At 42.0% G+C, this 26,041-nt stretch overlaps 1 protein-coding gene across 1 annotated transcript; it reads right to left on the bottom strand.

The window, feature by feature from the left end:
- Window positions 1–6,107: 6,107 nt before the first annotated feature.
- Window positions 6,108–23,775, bottom strand: LOC119651296 (ras-related protein Rab-11A). Its single transcript, XM_038054817.1, has 5 exons — window positions 23,119–23,775; window positions 11,096–11,217; window positions 10,687–11,035; window positions 6,486–6,689; window positions 6,108–6,405 (listed from the first exon to the last, which is right to left on the bottom strand). Exons 1-4 carry the CDS (start codon window positions 23,156–23,158, stop codon window positions 6,553–6,555), a joined length of 648 nt encoding a protein of 215 aa, XP_037910745.1. The 5' UTR covers window positions 23,159–23,775; the 3' UTR covers window positions 6,108–6,405; window positions 6,486–6,552.
- Between the last annotated feature and the right edge of the window lie 2,266 nt (window positions 23,776–26,041).

A 26,041-nucleotide genomic window follows, 5' to 3' on the forward strand; every position in this document is an offset into this window, starting at 1 on the left:
TATGCACGCATTATTATATTTTACAGAAACATATGATGTCATAAAGCCGCAAATGAACAATGGTGAACTGCGTGATCCTCTTTTGTTCGAACCGCATGAATGTAAAAAAAAACCTAATGGAGACGGAGGAACTCTTGAACCTAATGACACCTAATGCCCGAAAGCAATGGTATCCAGCCTAGAATCCATGTGCACCCTTGAAATAAGGAATCTGGATTGTCTTACAAAGACGGAAGAGATGGTGGAAGCAATAAAAAGTCTGAGCAAACTCAAGGTGGGAATTATATCTGCCAAGTTCAGGGGACTAAAATTGGCCACAGTCATTGTCCCTGAAGAAACAGCGACCCAACTTCTTCATTGCGTGAAAATAAAGATCAGTTGGATCATCGGCGCGATAAGGCGGAGGGCAGTTCTAACCCGCCGTTTTGAGAAGGGAAAACTGACTTGGAGAAGGAGGTCACTATCGCGAAATGCCAATATATCTAAAACTGCTGCTGCTGGATGAGTGATATTGCTAACTTGAGAATACGAGCCTATGGTCCGCAGATGGCTTCGTTTGGATTCGTTGTGCGAAAGTGACTTTTTTTAGCGTTCAACGTCAAGAAATTGTGGAGATGGCCACCAGGACAAAACTTATTATCCTAAATAGTTAGTTTTTCATGGAGAATAAACATAAATTAATAAAAAAAATCGACGAAACAACACAACGAAAGAAGGCGAGCTCCCAAATAAAGATGAAAGCCTTATCAAGTGGCGCGACTGTCTGTGCGGAGATGGCAACTCCAATACCTTGTAGCGCCTCTGTTCCGGAAGAAAGCTCAGTCAAAATCGCTAGTCCTGAGCAGATGAAATCGGAAACAAACCGAGTGGAAGTGCAGACGACCGTCCTAGCTACAACCGAAGAGGAAAGGCTCATCAGGAAATGCGCAGTAGTGGTGAAGCCTCTGTAAACGCTCGAGGTCAAAAGCTCGCCGTAGTGGAAGTCCCCGAGCAATATGCGAGGAAACTCCTTACCAGCAGGAATCAAAATCGGATGGGTAGTATGCAAAGTGCAAATGTAGATAGTCCCCACCAAGTGCTACAGGTGTCTGGATTATGGACACACGTCAGCAACTTGCATGGGACCGGACAGGAGGACAGCATGCCGGAGATGCGGGAAAGTGGGTCATCAAGTGAAGACCTGCAATGAAAGGGAGAGTTGCGTTCTCTGCAGGGATCGTAGCGCGTCAGGTGAGAGCGTCGCGCACACACTGCGGGCTCGGAAAGGTGTCCGATCTTCAGGACGGAATTGGAGAGGGCTAGGGTGCGAACGACATGATCCGCATTTTACAAATTAACATGTACCGAAGTGCAACCGGTCACGAGTTGCTAGCACAGTTCGCTGCGGAAGTAAATGCTGATCTAGTGCTGATTAGCGAGCAATACCGAAACAAGGACCCGTCCTCATGACATCTCGACTTATCGGGCACCGCTGCCATCTGGGTTCGGGACGACGTTCGACTTCGTGTTCTTGCCGAAGGCCGGGGGAACGGATTTGTCTGGATCCGGTGTTTAGGGATAACGTTTTTTAGCGTTTACCTGATGCCGAACGAGACGATGCCGGACTTTCGGCACCGGGTTGATGCTTTGGAGGACGCCGTTTCGAGCACGAAGTGTCGAATCCTCGTAGACAGTGATTGCCAGGGCTCTTGAATGAGGCATGCCTCAGTCAGACTCCAGAGGGAAACGGATTCTGGAAATGGTGGCGAGAACCGGGCTCGTAGTTTTAAACACCGGATCCACGCCAACGTTTCGGCGCCCAGGCTGTGAAGGAAGCATTCCTTACATCAACTTTGCGTCGGAATCTCTGGCATCATCGGTAGACGGGTGGTGAGTCCTAGAAAACTTCCCGGCAAGTGATCACCAGTACATCGCGTTCGAAGTGGTTGACGCTACTTGCCGGTGAGCACCAACGCGACGCTCCCCCTGCCTGTGGAATGTCGCGAGGGTGAACATCGAAGCTCTTGGAGCAGGCAGGGCAGCGCTGAAGGTTGCTCCAGGGGGTGGTAGTGTCGCAGCCGGCATCGTTGTAAATTCAGTGATGAACCTGATAACGATGACGTGTGAGGCTTCAATGTACTGGTGGACGGCAAAAATTGCCGACCTACGGAGGGAGTATCATAAGCTCTACCGTTTGGCAAAACGTTTGAACGCCAACGGGGAGGCATGTGCCATAAAGGCACAGTATAGATCAGCAAAAAGGAGACTGCGCAGCGCTATAAATAAAAGCAAAGCTCGCAGCTGGCTTGTTAACGAGGTGAATGAGGACCCGTGGGGACTTGGCTATAAGCTTGTCACCCGGAAAATCGGGGCTCTGCGGAGGCCCTGCATACTCAGTACCGACCAGATAGATCGCATTGTGCGGGCATTGTTTCCCAGACACCCTGTACGAGTTAATGTAAATAGCGCGGAAAACGTCGAGGATTGCCCCCTTTTCACAATAAGATAGCTCGAAGAAGCGGTTCTCACTATAAAAAACAAGAGCTGCAGCTGGAGTCGCGGTCTTGAGTTGGCTAATGGCAAATGGCGGGGACCCTATAACAACTAGGAGACGCCTCCTTATGGGAGCAACGCAGTCGGTTCTGCTCTATGTGCGGAGGTATGGGCTGATGCGGTTGACAAAGAGGTGCATCGTAAACGCCTTGCTCAAGTGCAGAGGTGGGGAGCTTTGCGAGCACCCTTACCGGGTGGCAACTTTCTTGGCAAAATGTGCCAAGGGGCAGATGGACTGCGCGGCTATTCGACAAATTAGACCCGTGGTTGAACCGAGCGCACGATGAGATTGATTACTTCCTTACCCAACTTCTAAGTGGGCATGGAGGTTTTCAGTCTTACCTGCATAAGATTAAGAAGGCGCGATCTTCTGATTGCATGTTCTGCAATGGAATGTCGGACGACGCTGAACATACCTTTTCCTCTTGTGAGAGGTGGGACGGCTTTCGTCAGCAGTTTTATGCAGACACAGGGGAGCTTTCTCCAGACAACATTGTCAAAGAGATGCGTGAAGAGCGCTGGCAGCTGGAATCGTATTGCGCATTATGTTCGGGCTCTTCTTATTGCAAAGAAAATTGAACTCGATCGGCGGAGGGATCGGAAGGTAAGGGCTTCCCTGAACTGACGACTCCCTTCCTCCTCTCCCCTCCCGTTGGTGAAAGGAATTCCGTGACTTGAAGTCTCTCAAAGCCGGACGAGCGGGAAGGCTAGCCCGAAGTAATGTGTCAAACGGGTCCAGGCTAGTTCTCTGATGATAGGGAGGTGTTTAGTTGGTAGTCCGACAGCATGCGGTTGCAAGAGTCCAACACTTTGTGTGTAAACGCAATCACCTACCCTATTCTCAAAAAAAAAATTGTACTAAATATCGGTAGCACTTTGACCCAATTGTATGCTATCTTCTACGGATATTGAGGAACTCTTCGAAAACACAATGGTTGAGGGAGTAGAACATTAGTCGTCATGGGCGTGTTGTGTTCATCTTTGTGCTTGTCTCCGCTGAATCGTAAATAAAATATGGGGTGTAAATGATAATAACAGCTAAAAAACTGTGTGGATGCCTTAGACTCCACAAAGGAGTCAACAGGAAATAATCATTTAAAGGACCGCACCCTGCTCTACGAGACCCGGAAAGAACAACGCAATGGAGCAGCTCAGGTATCTATCCTTAGTCCGAAGTTTTAGAACACCTTATACGATAGGCCACTACGACTCGAAGTACCCGATGAATCACATCTGGTTGGAGTCGCGGTACTGATTGTCACAGAATACAAGTTGAACAAGCTCTGCGCATACTGGGAATGGTGATGCGCGGAGTTAGAAGAAGGATGGTTGAGCATGAACTTTCCCTAGCTCTGGAAAAAACCGAAGCTATTGTCCTGATCAAGGAGAGGGTTGTCATGTATTTACCATGCTCTTGTCGGCGGTGAAATGCCTCGGCATCATGATAGACGCGAAGATGAGTTTCTTCGAGCAATCGCCTGCTCCCTTACCCAGTGAGTGTCGTTTGCTGATGAGAGCGGTTCAGTTTGTTCTTTATAGTTCCGAAGTAAGGGCTGACTCCTTTAATAAAGAGATGTACCGCAAGCTTCTAGACCAAGTACAACGCGAAAGCCTTGCGAACCGCTCGTGGTAGCAATCCTGACGAAGGAAATCGAGGTGAAGATGGACCGCGCATCTCATCAAAGACTTACGGCCGCAATTCTTCTCTTCTATTACCTAGCCCAGCAGCTCAAACCTGAAATCACAGTCGCCCGCCTGTATTTACTGCAAGGATCTGGTTAATGATGCCTGCAACACCTTTTTCTTCTGCAAAAGGTGGGAGCGCCATCACTTTTCTTTTGTAGGATGCCAAGTGTCTCCGGGCATTATAATTGATGCCATGCTATAGAGTGAGGGTACCTGGAGCAAAGTCGCACATTATACTCAAGACATTCTTAGTAAGGTTTTGTTTTACACAAGACCTTAAAAAGGGAAAGGTGGTTTGCTGTTGTCAACCTCTGAGGGAGGGGATAATTTCTTCTCGAAATATCGATAATGGCATTGCTATTTTATTCTTCTAACCATAGGCTAGTCGTTTTTGAACCAAGCAAAAGGGGGCTTTTCGTTACATGATTTGCATAGGGCGAATTGTATGATGAGAGTGTGAATATCAGGTTCTAATACTCTGGATCCGTAATTTTGCTCCAATTATGGACTCTTCGTTTCCCCTATTGCTATACACTTACCGCTTAGACAGCACTAAGTGTGATCATAATTCCATTAAAAATCAAATAGGAAGAAAATAATTATAAGAAAGGAGAGATTGTGTGTTTGTCCTATGCTACACAAAGCAACAAAATGTTGCAAGGCCTGCATGCGCCGTATTTTATTTGTCGTCGAGTTCTCGCTGAATCAATACAAAACAGAAGTGGCTGACAGAAGAATGGTAATAAAAATTTTTAAGTCAACATTTGGGCGTATTGATACGAATGCATATAGTCAGCTGGGGAACATTTCCTCGCTGTGAATTCTATGGAATCTATTTAAAGTTTTAATTTCAAATAATCTGTCTAATGGCAAAACGATTTGAATGCTTACTTATTTTTAAAAAATCGCTAATTTATCCCAGATCCACTCACTTGGTGAATGAGGGTAAATGCAATTCAAGCCGCAAATTTGGTCCATGGTCCGTAGCGAATAAGCTTTGAAAGGGAACATCCTAAAGAAAAACGATGTTGACATTTATAACTTTATTTATTAAACAACCCATTTTCATAATTTTGCATACCGCATGTATATTTTAAAATTACATTTCGTCCCAGAAAAGAAAACTGAAAACAACTCTGAACAGCTGCTGCTTGCATCAATTATGGGTGACTTCATATTAGGCTGCAAAATAGTAGTTTATTTGTGTTTGTCGCTTCTAATGCTGCATATTCCATACATCATAGTTGGTATGTAAATGTACGTCTACATAGAGTACAAGCGAATTTTCATTTATCACATTTAAATAACAATCTTTTAAAAAAATGCCATCCCTAATGGTTCATTAGAATTAAAAGTATATTTGCTTCTTGTAAAAAATGCGTTACTACTATTTGATTACTACTTTTTCTTACTTTTCGTTAAAAATTCCTCAAGAAACTCGCAAATTCAGGATAGAATGTTAAAAATTAGTAGAAAACGTGTAATTGTATTGTGTACGATTGCAAGAAGTGTGAGTGTGTGCAGAAGGGCGAGAATAAGCAAACGAAGCAACTCATAGAAACTTGCGAAAATGATCCTGAACTGTGGAATGGAATTATGTGCTGTTACTTGTTAAGCTTGAATCGTTACTATAATTTCGTCAATGTTTGCAATTGTGAAGTTGTTCAAGTAAGTCTAGTTACACTCTTAATGTTGCAATGTCTCTAAAAATATGTAATTATCCGTTTAATAGTTCTCTATATGAAGTATTTATGAGTAGTCAATAGAATGTTACGTATGGGACTGCTATGTATGCGTAATGACACAAAACGTACAGAACAAAGGCATAATAACACATAAACGAAAATTCGAACAAAACATCAAACGGAAGAGAACAAAATAAAAGCGCATTTTCGAATAAAAAATTGTTTTGCATTCGTTTATTCATCAATAATGTTTGTATAATAATGGATAATTTTCCTTAAATTCAATTAGAAATTATTACATTCAATTATGATCTTGTAGTTGTTGTTGTTGGCTCCCACAAAAATCATTGGTTTTTACCCTTCTCTCTATTTCATATAGTCTCTTTATTTTTAGATAAATTTAAACTTTTATTTCCACGAGCAATTGTTCTTGCTTTAAATATAATGATTTTTCTGTTATTTTAGATATATCTATTCATCCAACTTATTTATGCATATATCTCTGCAAAGAAATAGTTTAGAGGGAGGGCTATGTTAGTGTGGTTCGTTTTAAATGAATACCGAGAGGTGTGGACGCATTACCTGTTCTACTAAAAATACGAAAATGTTTGTTGTTAGTTGCGGAGGTTGGGATACTCGCATCAAGCGGTCACTGGCAGCATTGCTTACGAACAGAATCAGCGGATACAGTTGGCTTAACATCAATCGGTTCCACATTCGCCGGTCGAATAACGTCGCCCTCTGGCGGATCACGTATTTGTTTCTGTGATACAATTCGATAGATTTCTAGAAAGAGATAAAAATTATATAAATAAGACAGTTGGGTTAAGTAAGATTAGATTTTCAAATAAATGTATTATATTGTGTAGCAAAAAAGAAACTTTCACTTGAGCTAGCACTTTCCATTGTTGGTGGACACTATGGCTTCTGGAGGACACAAAGATGTCTGCGCAAGCACTTGCGGGTGACGTGGCCATGATAACTTTCTAGATAGTCATTTGGTGCCTTCGTAAGGCTTGTTTCACATTTATATGGATCAATTCGATTAGGTTCTGTTTCGGTCGCTACTGTTAAAGGTAAAAAATTGTTTCGGTTTCATTTCGTGTCTATTCAGTACCTAATTGAAACCACGACACGAATGGTTTTTTATCTGGTTTCAATACGATTTGATTTGGTGTACAAAGAACCAAAAGTAATTAAGGGTCCGGCTTGTTTCACACAATATACGGTTCCATTCGGTTTAGTTTGTTTCCGGTCGCAACCTAAAACAAATCGAACTGAATGAAATCCTTTCACACATACACAGTTCCATTCGGCAAACTGTTTATTTGACCCAAATATTCGTGCCGGAGGAGCATTCGGTTCTATAAGGTTTCAAATAGTTGCCGAATTGAAAGCTAAACACCGTTTCACACTTGTCGGCAGAGATCTAAACCAAATCTAAAATGAACTAAATCGAATGGAGCCGTATATGTGGTTGGACCAGTTATGCCCACTATAAACGATCAGCACCCACTATATCAGAAGCGAAAATCTAACTGATATAAACAGTGGAATATTTTGGGTTTATCACGACTTCAAACTAACGTGAAAGCATCATATTTAGGAGCAACATCAGAAATACTGCAGATGGTTGTCTTGCAGTATAACTTCCGATAGGTAAGACCTGGGGAATTCCACCACAATGAATTCACTGTACGCATCCACAATAAAGCTGATGTTGATGTATGCATGCATCGTTTGGCCGAGGTTAGACTTTGCTAAAAGCAGGAAGCTGCTGGCCAAAAAGTCGGTTGCCTAAATATTAGGTTGTTGCACATGAAATGGCCGATTTGGCAATCAAGTGAAGTTAGTTGCGAATTTGCTGTATCAAACCACCACCAGTTGGCGCTGTTGGTGTCGGATAATGAAGTATAAATACTCCATCATCATCATCAACGGTCTAGGCCTGCCTTAATAAGGAACTTCAGACATCCCGGTTTTGCGCCGAGGTCCACCAATTCGATATCCCTAGAAGCTGTTTGGCGTCCTGACCCACGCCATCGCTCCATCTGAGGCAGGGTCTGCCTCGTCTTCTTTTTCTACCATAGATATTGCCTTTATAGACTTTCCGGGTGGGATCATCCTCATCCATACGGATTAAGTGACCCGCCCACCGTAACCTATTGAGCCGCGTTTTATCCACAACCGGAAGGTCATGGTATCGCTCGTAGATTTCGTCGTTATGTAGGCTACGGAATCGTCCATCCTCATGTAGGGGGCCGAAAATTCTTCAGAGGATTCTTCTCTCGAACGCGGCCAAAAGTTCGCAATTCTACTTGCTAAGAACCCAAGTCTCCGAGGAATAAATGAGGACTGGCAAGATTTTGTACCGTAAGAGCTTTGACTATAAATACTCCTACATTTAATCAAGGTGTCATTTCAGTTTTGACCATCGTTGCAATAATAGTAAATAAAAAGGAAAAACGATGGAAAAGAGCCAAAAACGCATACTTTTTCTGTATAAGTTCAAATTCGGTCATGAAGCAGCGAAGGCGACCAGGAACATTAACAGCGCATTTGGAGCTGATACGGGAAGCAAACGAACCACACGGCGGTGGTTCGAAAAATTCCGGTCAAGCGACGTAAACCTTCAAAGTGAGCCACGTGGACATCCAGGGCCGTCGATTGACAACGATGAGCTGCGTTTGCTAGTCGAATGCGACACACGTCAATCTGTGAGAGACATTGCAGAGAAACTGGGCGTACACTATTCGACAGTTTCCAGGCACTTGCAACAACTTGGAAAGGTGGAAAAGCTAGACAAATGGTTTCCTCATGCCCTTCCGGAGCAAAACATAGTGCTTCGAATGGAAATTTGCAGTTCTTTACTCTCCCGCAACAGAAGCGATTTCTTTTTGCACAGAATAGTGACATGTGATGAAAAGCGGATATTATACGACAATCATCGCCGATCATCACAATGGTTAGATGCTGATGAGCAACCGAAGCATATGCCAAAACCGAGCCTCCATCCAAAGAAGATAATGATAACTGTTTGGTGGTCTACAACTGGAGTTATCCATTATTCTTTTTTGGCATCTGGAGAAACGATAAATGCCCAGAAATACTGTGCCCAACTAGAGGAAATGCACCAAAAATTGAGTATTCAACGGTCGAGATGGTATGATACTTCTTCACGACCTCATGTATCCAGAACAACGTTTCGAAAGTTGAACGAATTGCATATGAGACCTTGCCTCATCCACCATATTCACCGGACGGCTAATCGACTGCCACTTTTTTAAGCATTTAGACCTTTTTTGGCGGAAAAGCAATTTGGGAATGAAGAGGTTATCAAAATTGCCTTCGGCGAGTTTATAAACTTCCACGAAACTGGCATACATGATCTTGTATCTCGCTGGGGGAAGTGTTTTGAATCGACTGGCACCTATTTTGATTAATTATATAAATTTCTGTAATCTTTACAGTTGTTTCAAATGTTAGTACCAAATCCACCATTTCATGTGCAAAAACCTAATACTTCTGAATTTAACACGAACTGAAATGGAAATGCAATTGCGATCCTACTGTTAACTAGAGGATTTACATCCTGATTTCTGATCTCTATCTTTATTAAATAAGGTTCTTAATGAACACACTGTAATTGTTAGCCCGGCTCACAACCGAACTCCAGATGTTAGCTTGGGTTTTACTTAAAATAATTCTTCTCCTTTTTCTTCAGCCTTTCTCTCGTTCACAAGCGGGGTCGTTTCGTCGTGATTGATTTCGCAAGCGGGAGGATTTTAACTCCCCATCCAGCGCATCAAGCCACCGTTGTTTCTGACGGCCTTTTGGTTGCTTACCTTCAACTTCGATGTTCAGACCAATCTTGGCAAGTGAATTCTCCGTTAGCGCGAATTATGTGACCATACCATTGAAGACGCCTCTCACAATTTTCCCACGATCGGTGCAACCCCATATCGATCGCGGATATTCTCATTTCGGATGTGATCAAAACGTGTCATGCCACTAGTCCAACGCAGCATCTTCGTCTCCATTACCGCAAGACGCCGTTCGTTGTCTTAGTCGGCCAACACTCAGAACCATAGAGAGCAACTGGACGGATGACATTACCCTAAATTATTTAATTTGAAATATTTAAAACTTGCTTTTTCTTATCGCTAGTGTTATTTATTGGTCTTGCAAATACAGACACCTCGGGTAATGCAAGACCAAGAAATAACACTAGCGAATAGAAAAAAGCAAGTTTTAATTATTTCAAATAATTTAATCGCTAGGAATACCGCGTAATTACACTCAGGTAAATTATTTTTCAATTTTTCCGTACATTTAAGAGTCAAAAAATAAAACCTACAAGAGGAGTGACTTCCGTTTGGATTTTTGCTAGATAGACGAAGACAGCCTTCAGAATTCAGACTAAACAATCAACAATCACTGCAAAGATTGGATTCAATTCAAAGATTTTGCTTTCTTTTTCGAAAGTTAAGCTGAATTTCTTAACCGTGATCAAAAAACAATGCAAGAAAAATAAGATAAATCATGGGGCTGTATATTTGTTAGTCACTACGTTTTTCATGACGACCACAATTTGAGTTTGTTTTTTGGAATGTAATTCTGAAGTAATGCAAAATATCGTTACTCTCAGCGACAATCTTTCGCATCACTTTTTACGTTGAATAGATTGTTTTGTAATTATGTAAATCAGTAATAAAATAATAAAGATAAAGATGAATATGTCAGCAGTTGCATATAAGTCTTACCATAAAATAAAAATATTTACCTGTGAGTATGTTTTGGAATGCAGTCTCTACATTGGTTGAATCGAGAGCTGATGTTTCAATAAAACTGAGACCATTCCGTTCGGCAAATGATTTCGCTTCCTCCGTAGGCACTGCACGCAAATGTCTTAAATCACTCTTATTGCCAACCAACATTATCACAATATTTTGATCAGCATGATCACGTAATTCCCTAAGCCATCTTTCAACATTTTCATATGTTAAATGCTTAGCAATATCATAAACCAACAGTGCGCCAACAGCTCCACGATAATAAGCTGATGTTATTGCACGATAACGCTCTTGACCGGCTGTATCCCATATTTGAGCTTTTATAGTTTTTTCGTCGACCTGCGAAATATCTTACTGTGTTACTAGCATATTTCTAATTGATTAGATATTGATAGTTACCTCTATGCTTCGCGTTGCAAATTCTACACCTATTGTTGACTTTGATTCCAAATTAAATTCATTCCTAGTAAACCTTGACAGTAGATTACTTTTACCTACGCCTGAATCCCCAATAAGCACAACTGTGAAAGAGACAAAACAGAAACAATATCGAAATCATTCTAAATTTAATCAGCGCATCAATTTGCAAGTGGTCAATAAGTCAATGGGGTTCTAATAGGCATTCCAGAGTGGGAGAACAATGTTTACAGCCATCGAGTTAGAATTATGATTGAAATCAGTCCATGGAATTATTCACAGCGAGAAGCAAATGCTGTTTCTCTGCTTTGAACAGATTTATTGCTAATATAAGTTTCGCATACATTGCAGTTCTCCGTTACGACGTGATTTCGTTTTCGCTTGTCATAAATTATGTTTATGGTTTTATTGCATTCCGCAATTTTCAATTACGCAGATGAAGTCTTCGTGAGAAATGGAAAATCTCCATATAGTGGGATGTGCTTTGAAGCGAAACATTCGTGCATATTCTAACGTAGAAGAAAACACTGGACGTTGTTGGTTCTGTGCACTATTGTCTCTATACCAATCAAAACAAGGTAATCCCCCCACTTTTTCAAAACTAAGACAAGTTTTCAGTTGCCCGCATTTGTTGGAATGGAAGGATAAATTTTAGACGGGTTATTACGGTTTGAAAGATTTCAGTTGAGACGGGTGATGAGGTGGGATGAGACATTCAAAAGTTTTAAAGTAGGAATGGAAAAGAGTCGAAGTTATAAACACCGACTTGAAGGGATGTACATTTTGCTGGTCGGATACCTGCAAATTTCGAAACTTCGCCGACAGCGAGACGTTATCCGACGTCAGAAAAAGGCGATATTTTCAGATTGATATCAGTTTCGAAAAGGCCGATGTATTACATCCAATTTTCTCAAGGTCCGAATATAGTTTCAAGTTCGGATAAATTTATTCCACCCAAGAGTCATAAGCTGGCCTTAATGCAAAATGGAAGAAAGTTGCTGGTCATGTACAAGAATGCGTTATAAAATATGACTAACCAGGAACAAGTTGATAAATGGAACTGATTTGAAGCCGAATCTCAAGAAAGCATACTTTAGTGCATCGGCTTATCACACTTGGCCGAAAATAGGAAGAATCAACTGCATGATAAACTGCACCGAATTGAGCATTTTTCAGAAAAGTAGTTCACTTTTACAAATTTGTTACATTCACAATTTGGAATCCTCCAAAAATTAAGAACATTCCGAAATTGTCGAGATTTCAACGGATTTGAATGCATCTGAATAAAATCTTAGACTTTTCAATTAAAAGAGGCCGTCAATGATGCAATCAGTTAGAGAAACTTTTCTAGCTATGCGTGGCGTTTACTGGCTTCTCTTCCTTTGAAGGATATGAGAACACGAAATACTTCCTCAAATATGTTTTTGCTTTCTTCGTTCCCTGCCTTCTCTCCCATCAGGCCATTTATCTTGGTTAAATATCTCCGAACCTAAGAAAGGCTGGGTAAGTTTAATATCAAAGGGTACTATTAGGGTGTCCTGACGAGATGTCATATTCTTTATTTAAGGATCGCATTGCTTGTATCTTCAACGAAATCGTCAGTCGTTCTTTTAAATTGGGTATTTAGCCGAAAAAGTGCCCTCGTTGTTTGCTTTAGTCAAGTTAAGGCCTGAACAAGGCTGTTTTCATCCTGAATATAACTCCCAGTCATATTATGTCTGCGAATGGATAGAAGGGAGCGATCAATATCTGGGGACCGATTGGTGGTTGGACCGGTCACACTGTCCTAGGGCAAAGCTAAGGCGGTGTTTGATGAGATGCCTCTGTCCTACAATTAGCGTGTTCAACACTGAACGTGTCAGACACAAAAGAATTGCTCCATCCACTACTATGAGAATATTCGGTGTCCCAGTAAAGAAATTGAAAAGCTATTCTATTGGATGCGAAGAAGCATAGACATGTACATCAGTTTGTTTTAGGAATTGTTCCATTGGAGGCCAATCTATATCAAAATGTACCTCTCAAGAATTCAAGCCTAATTTTCGTAAATATAAAGTGGTTGCATGCGTAGAGTCCAATGCGCACTTCGATTTGATGTGTAATTTCGCAAAAATAATATAATATTGCAATTTCCCCCTTTTCAGAAATGAATTTATCATCAATTTGGATAAATGAATGAATGATTATAATGTCATGCAGAAAGAACGGTAGTTGTATTTGTGGCTACTAATTTTACAATCGTTGATTCAAGAACGAAATCCTATTGGAATGAACCGACCGCGTACATTCATGATAATTTTCTTCGGTGATACAAATTCAAACCGGGAGACGGGTTTTCTTGGCTTCTTTGATGCCGTGTTCGACACGCTCCGTGCTGTATCGTTTGAATACTCTTATAGTAAATGTATGGTATGAATCCTTTGCTTCTGACACGTTAGGTGCTGGACACGCTCGCAAGGCAATCCCGATATTTCGCACCAAATCGTCAGTCCCTTGACCATACGAACTATCTGGATTCTACTGTACAATATTTGTGATGAAATCGCGGTCATAACACCCGAAATGTTGCGAAAGGTTACAATCTGAGAAGCAGAAACTTGCCAATACTTGCAAGATATCACTTTTTATTCCTATTGGGTAACATTAGTATACCATATTTAAGCAAATTGTTTTATTCTAATTATCACATAAATAAAAGTTATAAAGTTTATAAAGCTCTAACCACTTGAACCATTCGGATACAATAGTTTAAGAATTTAAATTGTAACATTCATTTTGCGACCCCTTTTATATGCCTCATCCAGCCCAATCCAAGAACACAACGGCTCATCAAAAATGCACCAAACTCTTCGTTTCTACAAAATTTAAGTGCTCACGAGTTTAACATTGCAAAGTGTTGATAAGATAACACAACAAGGAACCTAATCAGCGGAAATTCCTCGAAACTGGAGTTGAAACGTTGGGGTTGCAATTAATTCTCGAAACCAAGGGGCAAAATGCTAATTGAAACAATCTGAATAAGCAAAATCCTCAAAAATCATGCTCAAGAGAATTGATTCGGCTGATTTCAAAGCATTTCTCGAGTCTATAGATCACCGTTTCAAAACATTCCTTGAAATCGTCTTTTTGTAGCTTCAGAATTTCGACTTTGACTGCATTTATAATTACTTCATTAGGATTAAAGGGGCTTCCTCTCAATATTTTGAAATAACCAGAAATCACACGTTGCTAGACCAGGAGAGTATGGAGTTTAACGAATTTCATCGTCTGAGAGCGCAATATAGTTATTGGTTTTTTTCAGCAGTGTAAACTAGGGCTCGCCTTGTGTAGAAAATAACGTCGAAGTTCCTCTTAGGGTTCTGTGTAAAACAAAACCTTATTAAAATCAGTTTACTGTCTGTCTGTCTGTCCGTCACACGCATTATTTTCGGAAACTATAGCAGCGATTGACACCAAATTTGGTCGAAAGGTGGGAACTATGAATGCTCACGCACTCAGTGAATTACATCCTTTCTCGCCGAATTTAAGGAGAGGTCCCCATGCATGCCAAAGGGGGTGTATTTTTTTTCCACCAAATATAGTCATGTGGTGTATCAAATGATAGGTCTCGGTTAGTACTTTCCGAAGCTGGTCTTAGTTTTGACATTTGTTGGCAAAGCGGGGAGCTCGGGGGATCAAAAGTGATTATTTATTTAACGGGGCCATTCTCAGCAACTGCCCAACCGAAAAAATTTTAAGAGGCTGCCACTATATGATGGCTAGTCTCCAAAATACCTTCCATACCGATATCCTTTCAAATAAAATTAATAACAGTATATTACTATAATTTTTAGTAATTGACATGAAAACCGCCCTTAAGTTCATCCTAGAATCACGAGGCAATGCAAGCTATAGTATGGAGCATGAACCTGTCAAGTTTGGTGGAAATCGCACTATTACTAATAAAGTTATAATAAGTCAAAGTTGCCGTTTCTGTGCAAATTTAACACTTTGAATGTGAACATTATTTGCAATGAATATTCTCACATAATATATGCATATATTACGGGCTAGGTTCTAATGGGACAAATGCACACTCAAATCACTTTATAAAAGAAATACACAAAACCTTTCATACCTGAAGCGCCCAGCTTCCGGTTTCCCACCCGTCTATACCTACAACGCCAAATTTCCTTATTGGATATTAAATCCTCCATACATGCGTACATCAGGATCAGACCATTAGGGGATAATATTCGCTAACCAGGCGAATACTAACATTTCAATACAAAAGAACTCGCATTTACACTTGGAAATATGAATCTAACAGAATTCACTATTCACTTATGTGAATACGAAATAATAATTGAACTTTTCTTCAGGATTTTCTTTTCTTCAGTTAGTATGATCCAACACCTAGAATACGAAACAGTTCAATAAAAAATTATATGAAAGGATTCTCTCAAGTCCGTATACAAAAGTTAGGCCTGCTTCGACCGACTTAGACCTGAATTTACTAGACGGGTTTTGTCATGAATGTACATACAATACAGTTCATAGACTACACTTAATTTTTAAAGTAATCGGTCATTTTAGTCTGTTTTTTCTTCTTTAAGCTGAGTCTGAAATGTTTTGCATTTTACGTTTCATTGTCGTCAAGGCATCATCAGTATCAAACTGGTTAAGAGCCTCGTATATTGTTGTTGGTTGATTGTTACTTTTAGCTTCTGCAAGAATCTCTTCTTCAGTAGCTAAAACGCACATTATCAACATTATCATCTATTCCAATAAATTCCTCTAATTCAATCCTTGGTTCTGTAGCAGTAGATCTGCGCAACTGAGCAATTAATTGCGCTAGTGGTACGTTGCCGTCTTCACCTGTAGGAGATTGCATCCTTCTCGCTAGCGGTTCATCATCATCGTCCTCCGCAGTGATGGATAGAGATCTTTAAAATCTACATGGCAAAAGCAGTTGGCTATAGTGGGCTGTTTGGCGTTTTTCCACGCTTCCAATATTATTAGAATTGTTTCTAGAACGCTAAGATTTTTTGGATCTTCGCCGTCGCCGTCAATATTCTGAAGCATTTGTTTCTTTTTTCGCATGATCCACTCATGTTACTGTAATTCTTCTTTTGCATTGCTCTCTGAATTTAAGTGTCTTGTCAAGAGTTAAATTATAAAACAATGCAGTTTCATCCGCATTAAAAATTTCCTCTGGTTTGTATCCTTCGCACAACGCATGCCACTTATGAAAGAGCCACTCTTCAAAAAACTTTTCCTGCCGCAATATTAGGACGAACACGAAAACGTTGTAGACAACAACTGCTCGAAATTTTCCTTTTTCATAAGACAAGCGAAGCCGTTGGCTTTTCATTTCAGGATCGGAACACTTATTGTGATGTTATTTGCCCTCTAATGTTTAAACCAATAAAGCCTGTTCAGATGTCCTCGATTATTTAATTTTCAAAGTGTTGTTCTCGAAAAGATCTTTTATTTTTCTCTATTCTTCCAAACCGTTGATATTGTAACGTTTGAGGCTCCACATTTCTGTTTGACTCACGATTTGGAACCTCCATATAGTTCAATATTAAACATTTTCCACTTTTTTTGCGACATAAGACCGCGTAAATATGCAGTCAACTATCGCACTTAATAAGTCGTAAAACATGCAAGGTCAAATGACAAAGAGCGCGGAAGAAAACCGGATAAGGTTCCTTCATAGATTAGTATGTATAAGTTTGGAAATTGTTTGTATTGCTTTGTTTTGCTGGAACAAGTAAACGGTTGGTCGTTATAGCCGATGAATATTGATCAAGTTTCGTCGCTTTAACCAATATGTCGCTGTATCCGTTGTCGGTAGAGACGGTACTGTTATTTATTAGTTTATATAAAGATTCGGCCGGGACCTTGCAATTTGGTTGTTATAACTAATCTGTCGTTACAAACGATATAGTTATATTCGGTTTCGACTGTACTCATTTCGTGTCATGAATTGTATGTAAAGCGGCAAACCGTGCCACTTCAGTCACGCTGCTCCCAGTCTATTATTGGAGACAGATACAGTCAATTGTCTGATATAGAAACAGCCAATAGCGCAGTCTATACCCATACTATATTCCGTGAATAGTTCTAACTTACTCATCCCTTCATCCTGACGAAGAAGGACGAATTGCCATCCGAGCTGGGCAGAGCCAGCCACTTCAGTTAAGCTCCACTAAGGCCAAGCGAACCTCCATGATCAATCCTTGCCACTGATCAGGTTATTGGTGGTAGCACCATTCTTTAACCTGGATCTTTTCAACCTGAATTGTCATTCTCCAATAATTTATTTGAGGATACTTGAAGAAAGTAATTGAACAGCGTCCTGGCATGAATTTTAATGCCCAAATGATATTGGTGAGCTCTAATGATATCCTCACACCATCTGTAGTCCCACGCAGGTAGGTATCAGTGGCCGCTTCGAGGAGCACAATTAGCGCTTTGATGCGTCGTTTTGATGCCACAAATTCCTAAGGCTGTGACTGCTGTTATGGGAGCAGGGAGGCAGAGTCTAGTCGGCTGGGATCTTCAGGGCCAGCCCGTAGCATTCACGAAAGAAAGCAGCTCTCCCACCCTGCAACTAGAAATATCTCTGAGGTTCCCAAAGAGGTTTACTCAAGTGTCCGTAACCTGACTCTAGCTAAAGCTGAGCAATCGCAGAGAAAGTGCATGAGAGTTTCCCTTCCTTCTCCGTAGCTTCGGCATTGCGAATTGTAGTGTATGCCGAGCTTACTGGCATGGTCCCCTACGGACCGGTGCTTCGTGCAAACCGCCGTAGTCTTGAATGCCTTTGCACGCGTCTGACACAGGAGTTCTAGTGATCGGACTATTTTATAAGCGGGCCAAATTCTCCTTGACTTGGCCCAGCTCATGAGCGTTCACCATCTTTGGCCCGCGGCTCGTAGGTAGTGTGGGTAGACTCGGCCCCCGGCAGTCGCCAGCGGAACACTGATTGTATTCGCCGAAGGACTGCCAAGAGCAGAGTCTTGCCTGGCCAATTCGTCAGCCCGCTAATTTCCCTCTATTTTCCTATGCCCGGGAACCCAGAGGAGAGTGACCTTGAGCGTGCCGCCCAGACGGTTCAGCACGTCTCTGCACTGCCCCACCAGCCGGGAAGATGTCGTCGCTGAGTACAAGCCCTTGATGGCCGCTTGGCTGTCGGTCAGAATGGGTATGTTACGCTTGGGGCTAGAATCTCGCTCCAGCCATCGACAGACTTCCAATATTGCCAGTACTTCCGCCTGGAATACACTGGCGAAACCTTGAAGACCACACGACTTAGATACACTGTGTGTATTCGAGAAAAACCCCGCGCCGACTCCACAGGCCACCTTTGATCCGTCGTTAAAGAATACTCAGTCATAACCTTGCAACACGCCGCCGGTCTTCCACTTTGCCCTGGTTGGAAAGTCCACAGCAAAGTTTCTCGTGAAGTTCAGCTTGCGTGTGGCATAGTCCGTGTGGAATGCCCAGATTTTCCGAGGTACTTCGTCTAGGATGTTGCTGAAGGGCTTCGCTGCCCAGCATCCGGACTCATGTAGTCTGACGGCATTGCACTCTGCAACGTATTTAATGTGGAGGTCTAAGGGGAGGAGATGCAGGAGTACATTGAGAGCATCTGCCAGGCAGGACCACAGATCTGCAGTAGTATCTGCACACGCGGTTCTTTGAATCCTATTAAACTGCATCCTGTTGTATTTTTTACTCAAAACCTGCAATCATACAATAGAGCCGTACGTTAGGATCGGGCGCACTACAGCGTACATACATACAGAGAACCATCCTCGGCCGAAGACCCCATTTCTTTGCAAAGGTTCTCTTACAGACATGGAAGGCTATACAGGCCTTCTTAACACTCAGTTCTCTGTTCAATCTCCAATTTAGCTTTGGATCCAGGATTACACCCAGATACTTTACATTAGAGGAAAGAACCAATCTTTGTTCAGTCAGCCCTGGTAGATGGAATTCGGGTATCCTTGTCTTGGTGGTGAACAGCATCAGTTGCGTTTTGGTTGGGTTTATGCTGAGTCCGCATCTTGCGGCCCACAGGCACACCTTTCGCAACGCTCCTTCCATGATGTCGATCATAATGAACAGAAACTTCCATGATACTAATATCACCAAGTCGTCAGCATACGTCACCACCTTCACCCCGCTGCTGTCCAATATACGTAAAAAAGGCCCACGCAACTTCACTTTGCGATCGGTCAAAAATATTTTGTGATATTATTTGATATTTTCATGTTTAAATACTGCCTCACTCGAACGTCCAGAGCCTTGAGTAATATTTGCCTGCCTGTAAGTCCTTTTACATGCAACGAGTAGCATAATTTTGCGTTGGGGGGATATGGGAAAGGGGGGTGTATTTTTTTTTTCACAAAATATGATCATGTATGTAACATATAAAATGAAAAGGCTTGATTAGTATTTTTAAAAATTGATTGCATTCTGATACTGGGTGAAACCTAGAAGAGTGAGGGCAGAAAATGTGTGCCCCGAAAAGTAATAGTATGCCGAAGCTATAAACTGACTTATTGTCTAAATTATTGACGGGAGAAGCCCTTCCAAGGTGTGTGCGGAAGCTTGGTAATTGCTTGGTTTCAAGGTTCATATTTCGGAATGTTGAATGTAGCATAATTAACACCTTGTGGAGCAATGTATTTCGAGCCCCGCAGATGTGTTTCTACGAGTGCATTTTAGCCGTTCTTTCGGTTATGATTTTTTCTTTATCTCGGCATGTACCTGGCAGCATCTGAAGTCTGACATTTCTAGCCCGGCGCAGGTTTAAGCATTAAAGTTCACATTAATCTACGACGATTTTTCGGTGGAATAGCGTAGGCTGGATGCATTTCTTCCGGCTTAAATTTGGTTCCATCATGTTTGGGTTCCATTGGAGACAGTCGTTGCTTTCGAATTTCTGGTGATTCACTTGGGATTTCTCATCTCATAACGTCTACATAATCTCTGGTAAATTGTTTTCTGGTTCGCTCGTTTTCGTGCTGCTGTAATGCTTTTGGAATTCTTCATTTCATTTGATATGTGAATCTTTTAACTTCTTTTTTGAAGCTGGCTATTATCATTTGACAATTCAATTAAATAGGTGGTTCTTAAAGTATCACTTGCAATAAATGTATTTCAGAGAATCAAGAAATTAAAAATTTTCCTGGGGTATCGCCTAAAGTAAAGCCTTCTTGCTAGTTTTTATAAATTCATAAAGTTGCCAAAATTGTATCCTTGGATCAGGTTTTAAAGATATTTCACTATATCAGATGATTCTATTTTAAACTTCAGATGATTTCCCCTTATAATTACATCTCCGCTCGTCACTCAAGCAGTTCTTTTTAAGAGGTATTCAGACGTCTTTATCAAAACTTGACTCCTGTGAATCAGCCCATGCAGTAACTTGTAAATCAATTCTATGGAAAAACCTTAACAATAAAAATTGAAGCCTAAAACCTATTCTTAATTTAGTTCATATTCACATTGTGAATATACAGGGTGCGTACGGTATTTGAAGACATGCATATAGGTCGCTATAATTTCCCGAAATCATTATTTTTCTTTTTGCTCTTTTTCAGGTAAGACATGAAGAACTACAACTTTACTCAAGAAATGAAGAACCATGCGGTTATCGTCGCTATATGTGCAAATCACACTAATTGAGAAATTTTTAATTTTCTTAAGTGCGCCCGTTCATTGCTTCATAAGGTTCGTCATGAATTGGAAGCATCAGGCGGCGACTTGTCCAAAAAGATCTCCAGTATAAATCCTATGTTTTGCGGAGACGACAGTTTATGTCGAAGCAAACACGGGAACAGCGAGTTATCCGATCAAAACGCCTTCTAAACAAAGTTAAACACCCTGAAGCGCCTGAGATCTTATGATTTATGTTGACCAAGACCAAAATGCCAACCGCAGAAATGACAGATGACTCTGTTACGCTCCTACAGAGTTTCCTTTTGTCATGCACCCAAAGTTGCCAGCTATTGTTATGGTTTTGGGTATTGTGAGTAACAAAGGACATGTCATGCCACCTCACTTCTTCACTCAAGGATTTCAAGCGAATTCTGCTGCATACATCGAGGTTCTAGGGACAGTAGTGAAACCCTGGATTGACAGTGTTCGCGCTGACAGCCCATACATCTTTCAACAAGACTCTACTCCTTCACACAAAGCGATGGCGACACAAGATTGGATGGCTGACAATTTCCATGACAACATAATCTCAAATCGGATTATTACGTATGGGTCGTTGTAGAGCGTGAAACCAACAAACATCCTCGAAACACTACTTCGTCTCTGAAGGCTGCAATTAATACCGTTATGGTCAATATGAACAAGGAGCATTTGATTCGGGCATGTAATCGTTTCCGGACTCGGAACGAGGAGGTTATTGCAGTTAATGGAAATTTTATTGAATGAGTTTATCGATATATAAGTTAATGTTGTGTGAAAAATTCGTCAAGTTTCATTCGTTCATGCTCAAACTAAAAGCTAATTAGTTTTACTCTCAAGTTGTCCTCAACTACAGTAAGCACCCTGTAGATCAAGGCAAGCAATTTTTAGAAGATGACATGCAAAAATTTCATTTATCTTTTGCATTGGATCTTTAGATATCGCGGAACGGCAGGCAAATTGTATTTGTTTTGTTTGGTCACTTGGCCCCACATTTCACGGAACAGAACTCATCTGCATAAGAATGTTCCAAACTATTTCCGGTTAATCCGAAATGTGTCACTGAATAATGTTGGCTTCGTCACATTCACAACACTGCCAGACGTCCATTTGCGGAGTCAACTCTTTTCTCGAGTGAGTTTTGCCTCGAACCAACCAAAAAGCAGAAACTTGTCTCAGACGGAGCACACTATCGACTCTGAAAAATTTCCGGGCCGATAAGCTGTAACCCGCGGAGACCCCGCAACTATTCTCAATCAATTACTAACTTTCACACCCAAATCAATCACAGCCGTACGGAACGGCTGAATGGAGCTAGCGAATAGTAGCTACGGAGCCCGTTATAAGTCATCCACCGCCCAAAGAAAGTGGCTACTGTGCGGTCAATTGACTGCTCGTCGGAGAGTTGCGTTGGCGACAAGCTACTCTAGCGCGAGCGCTATATTCGCATGAACAATTGGCCCCTCATTAGCAAAGTGCAAATATGCCACACATCTAATTTCGCACTGCCTGCCCCTCCGCGGGGACCAGGCCCGGGTGCAATTACAAGACATTAGCACTATCAGCGAAATGATTGCGCCCCGATGACGGGTTTTGCGAGAAATTAGTCAGAACAATTGCGGGCTCATTACTTTTCAGCCTCATCACCTGCTCCAACCACTGTTTGCGCTCGCGGGTAGGTTAGTGGGAAAAGCTGATTAGAGTGTGGATGACAAGGTGGTGAGTCATAGTGCGAGGAAGAGTGGCCACTCGCTGCTGGAGTGGCTGCTCGGCCCGTTCACGGGCGAATTGCGAACAGCTGATTGTCATCGCAGACTGATGTCATCAACACAACTCGGCACTCGACTTCTGGCCCGTCTTCCTCGACCTCCTCCTGCGCCCGCGCTAGCCTTGAACAGAGGAATGAAGTCTAATTGCTTGACAAAAGCGCGAAGTGGTCGCAATGATTGTTCTAATAAGATTTCAGTGAATTTGCTCCAGCGGGGCTGTTCACAAGACTTCGCAGCGCACTACGTGTCAGATTGCGTTTGGGATTATTGAGTGCTAATCTGTCGCCTGAGCGCCACCCACGGGCCGGTCACTACGAGGCGCTGGGACGCCAGACAAAGCCCTAGTCCGCAACTTTCCGATTGCTGCGCAGCAGAAGCGAATTGCGCTTCTTCTCGTTGTAGTGGAATGATGCCCGCAGGGCGGCCGTCTTAATGTGCTCCGCGGAAGCGGACCCTCACTCCGACGCCAAACCAATTAAGCCGAATTGACATATAAGCGTAGGGCGACTTGCCATGAAACCATCCTAACAACAAAGAAAGTACCTTTAAACAGATAATCGTATTCGTCATCTCGAGTGCCCATCTTGGCGTGCTTATTCCAAGTTCCTCACGCAGAGCCTCGCTGGGACGTCCAGAGAATCAGCAGCACCTCACGCACTTGTCGCTCCGACCAACTATCACCTTCTCGTGCGCACCGACGGGTCACGGCCTCGCTTCAAACCGCCCGGTCGTTTCGTTCGTTTAAAACACTGAAAGGGTGCAAGGCAGGGTCCTATTGGGGCAACTGCTTTGCTCGCTGGCTGACGAGTGGTTTTCTCCGCAGCTGCGGTACTCGGCGTGCTCTATCGGTCCTGACGTTGTCGTGGTCTTCTTGCCGTTCAGCAAAGACCAGAATTCAGCAGCGCAGCAGCACACAAAACACGAATGGTACACAAAAGACTTTTCTATTTTCTCTGTTTTGAAAGGGGACAAATGGCCGCGAGCCGAGAAACTCTTCTGTGAGTTGTCACTTTTTTCCCGATTCGGATTGGCCGTGAATTTATCGATTTGATACGATCACGTTAGATTATATGCGGTGTGATGTTAACGGGGAAACGCAACGCAAAATCACGAAATCGCCACAAATATGGCGCACGGAATTCGATTTTACTACTTGCTCACTTGCTCCCGTGGCCAACAGATTAGTGATTACGCCCTCGTATTTGCTGATTACCAAACTGTACGGAGCGACTGCAATGTGGCAGTACCGATTCAGCGTGTCGTTTTTCGCAGTGTATCGGGCATTATTTGATTTAATGTTTTAGAAGAATCGGTTCAGGTCAATTTTTGCATACTAAATAGTTTCTATTGTAGACTTGGCATATCATAATGCATATATCAGCTTTCGCCAAATTATTCCGCAGATGGCTATATTGAATTTGTGTGAAAAAACCTTTTTAATAAAAAATTGAAAACTGTTCCAACCAATTTCAATACTTTACTCATTCTATATAAAAATTATTATAAAATTATATATAATCTCAGAAATATTGAAACTAGTGAATATTCTTTCGAATAGAGTAAATAATTGGAAAAGTTGATATTGAAAGCTAAAGACAATGCTCTGGATTATTGTAAAAAGTATGGTTTCTAATCCTGATCCTTTTTCGTCGAAGCACAATAGTTCCTTTTATTAACATTTCCTTCTTTTGGAACTTTCGGGGCTCAGTGGCCGCGTTCTACGATTTCTATACTTAATAGAATATCACCGCCGTCGTCTTAATTCTTGAATTTCTAGCTCGTTTTCTTCCTTCAATTTTCTCCTTGAATATCATTTTTGATATCCTCGAGTGGTCCATACGCTTTAGATGACCAACGCAATGGAATTTTTACTAGCTCACCATAGATTGCATATATAGCGATCCAGTTAAAAAGTTGGGCAGTTAATAACAGTTAATAACGCTTTATGGTTGTTTTCTACCGTGTTGTCACAATCTCAGCAAATGCCGGATTTTACCTAATACTAGCATTAAATGCCAAGCATTTCGACTCGGACTATCCTACCTACTTAAAAATTAAAGGGGCGCTGGTAGTGGTGGCCGGTGGTAAGTTAATGGGAGAATTCGTCGTGAACTCCCCGCAACATCGAGCACCGTGTACTCCTGCATGGTTTGAACCAAACTGTGTGAAAGCCCCAGGACATCAAGAAAAGCCGTGAGGGATTTAGGTACAATACCTGTAGCTGACAATATTATGGGAACTACAACCACCCGCTCGAGACGCCAAATTTCTATGATTTCCTGAGCCAGTGGCTCATAGCTCACCTTCTTCACTAAATATTCCTGTTCGATGTTGCTGTTATTGGGGATAGCAACATCAATTATATACGCGGAGCGACCCTTCTTGTCAACTAATAGTACGTCAGGTTTGTTGAGTGGAATATAGCGATCAGTCAGAACTTGCTGGCCTCATACATGCTGTAAGCAGAACTATTAAGTAATGCTTGCTGCTCGCATCGATAACCCGGACATGTTCTCGTGATCAACATAATGCTTGTATGCAAGGTTTGATGATAACGCCGAACCACACATTCTGCACTGGTCGTTCTCCACCCGTTCTTTCCTGATGAGTTTTTTATAAGTTCGGGTGGTGACCACGGGGTCCTGAATGACACACATAAATCCCTCCGTCTTAGCAAAGAGCTCCCCAGCACACAGCAATTTATTCGACAAATGACTGCCAAAGACAATTCACGTGCTTACCGTCCATTGCATTCGACTTCCATTCATCGATCCGCTCTTGGTCTGACTTCATTTCGCTCAGAGGATTGAAAGATCGACCTTTGAAGTTAAGTTCGGAATTTGGACACCGTTGGACGTTTTCCAGATCGCTTATTTTATCCTTCCCCGAGAGATTCGATTTCAGTACTAACTTTACACGTTGCAGGAATTCGGACAGCAGAGCATCCCTCACATCACCAACTCGAGCATGGGTTCCTTGTAGAATTCCTAGTTACTTGTATGTCTCGATCATAGCTTGGATGTGGGGGTCACCAATGCTATGTCCGGCATGCGGCTCGTGATGACCTTTGCCGATGGCTTGGATTCGACATTTGTCTAATCCAAACTCCATCCGAATGTCATGGCAGAACATGTCTATTATTCACAACAGACTTCTAAGATGTTCGTCAGTACCAGCATATAGCTTGATGTCATCTAAGTACATCAAGTGTATCAGTTCGCACTTAGTTCGTAGGCCATACTTTATTGCAAAACCATGCCCTCATCATTCAGTAGCCATGAAAGGGGGCTCAGTGCCATACAAAACCAAAGGGGACTCAACAAATCCCTCTGGAAGGTATAAGCACCCTCAGATGTACGCATTGATAAGGTGGTATGCCACCCTTCCATGACTCTCGCCAAAAACTTTATTAGTTTCGGATCAATGCGATACAGATGTAGGACATCGATTAGTCAGGTATACGGGA

This window comes from Hermetia illucens, chromosome 3, assembly GCF_905115235.1.
Source record: "Hermetia illucens chromosome 3, iHerIll2.2.curated.20191125, whole genome shotgun sequence".
Lineage (NCBI taxonomy): Eukaryota > Metazoa > Arthropoda > Insecta > Diptera > Stratiomyidae > Hermetia > Hermetia illucens.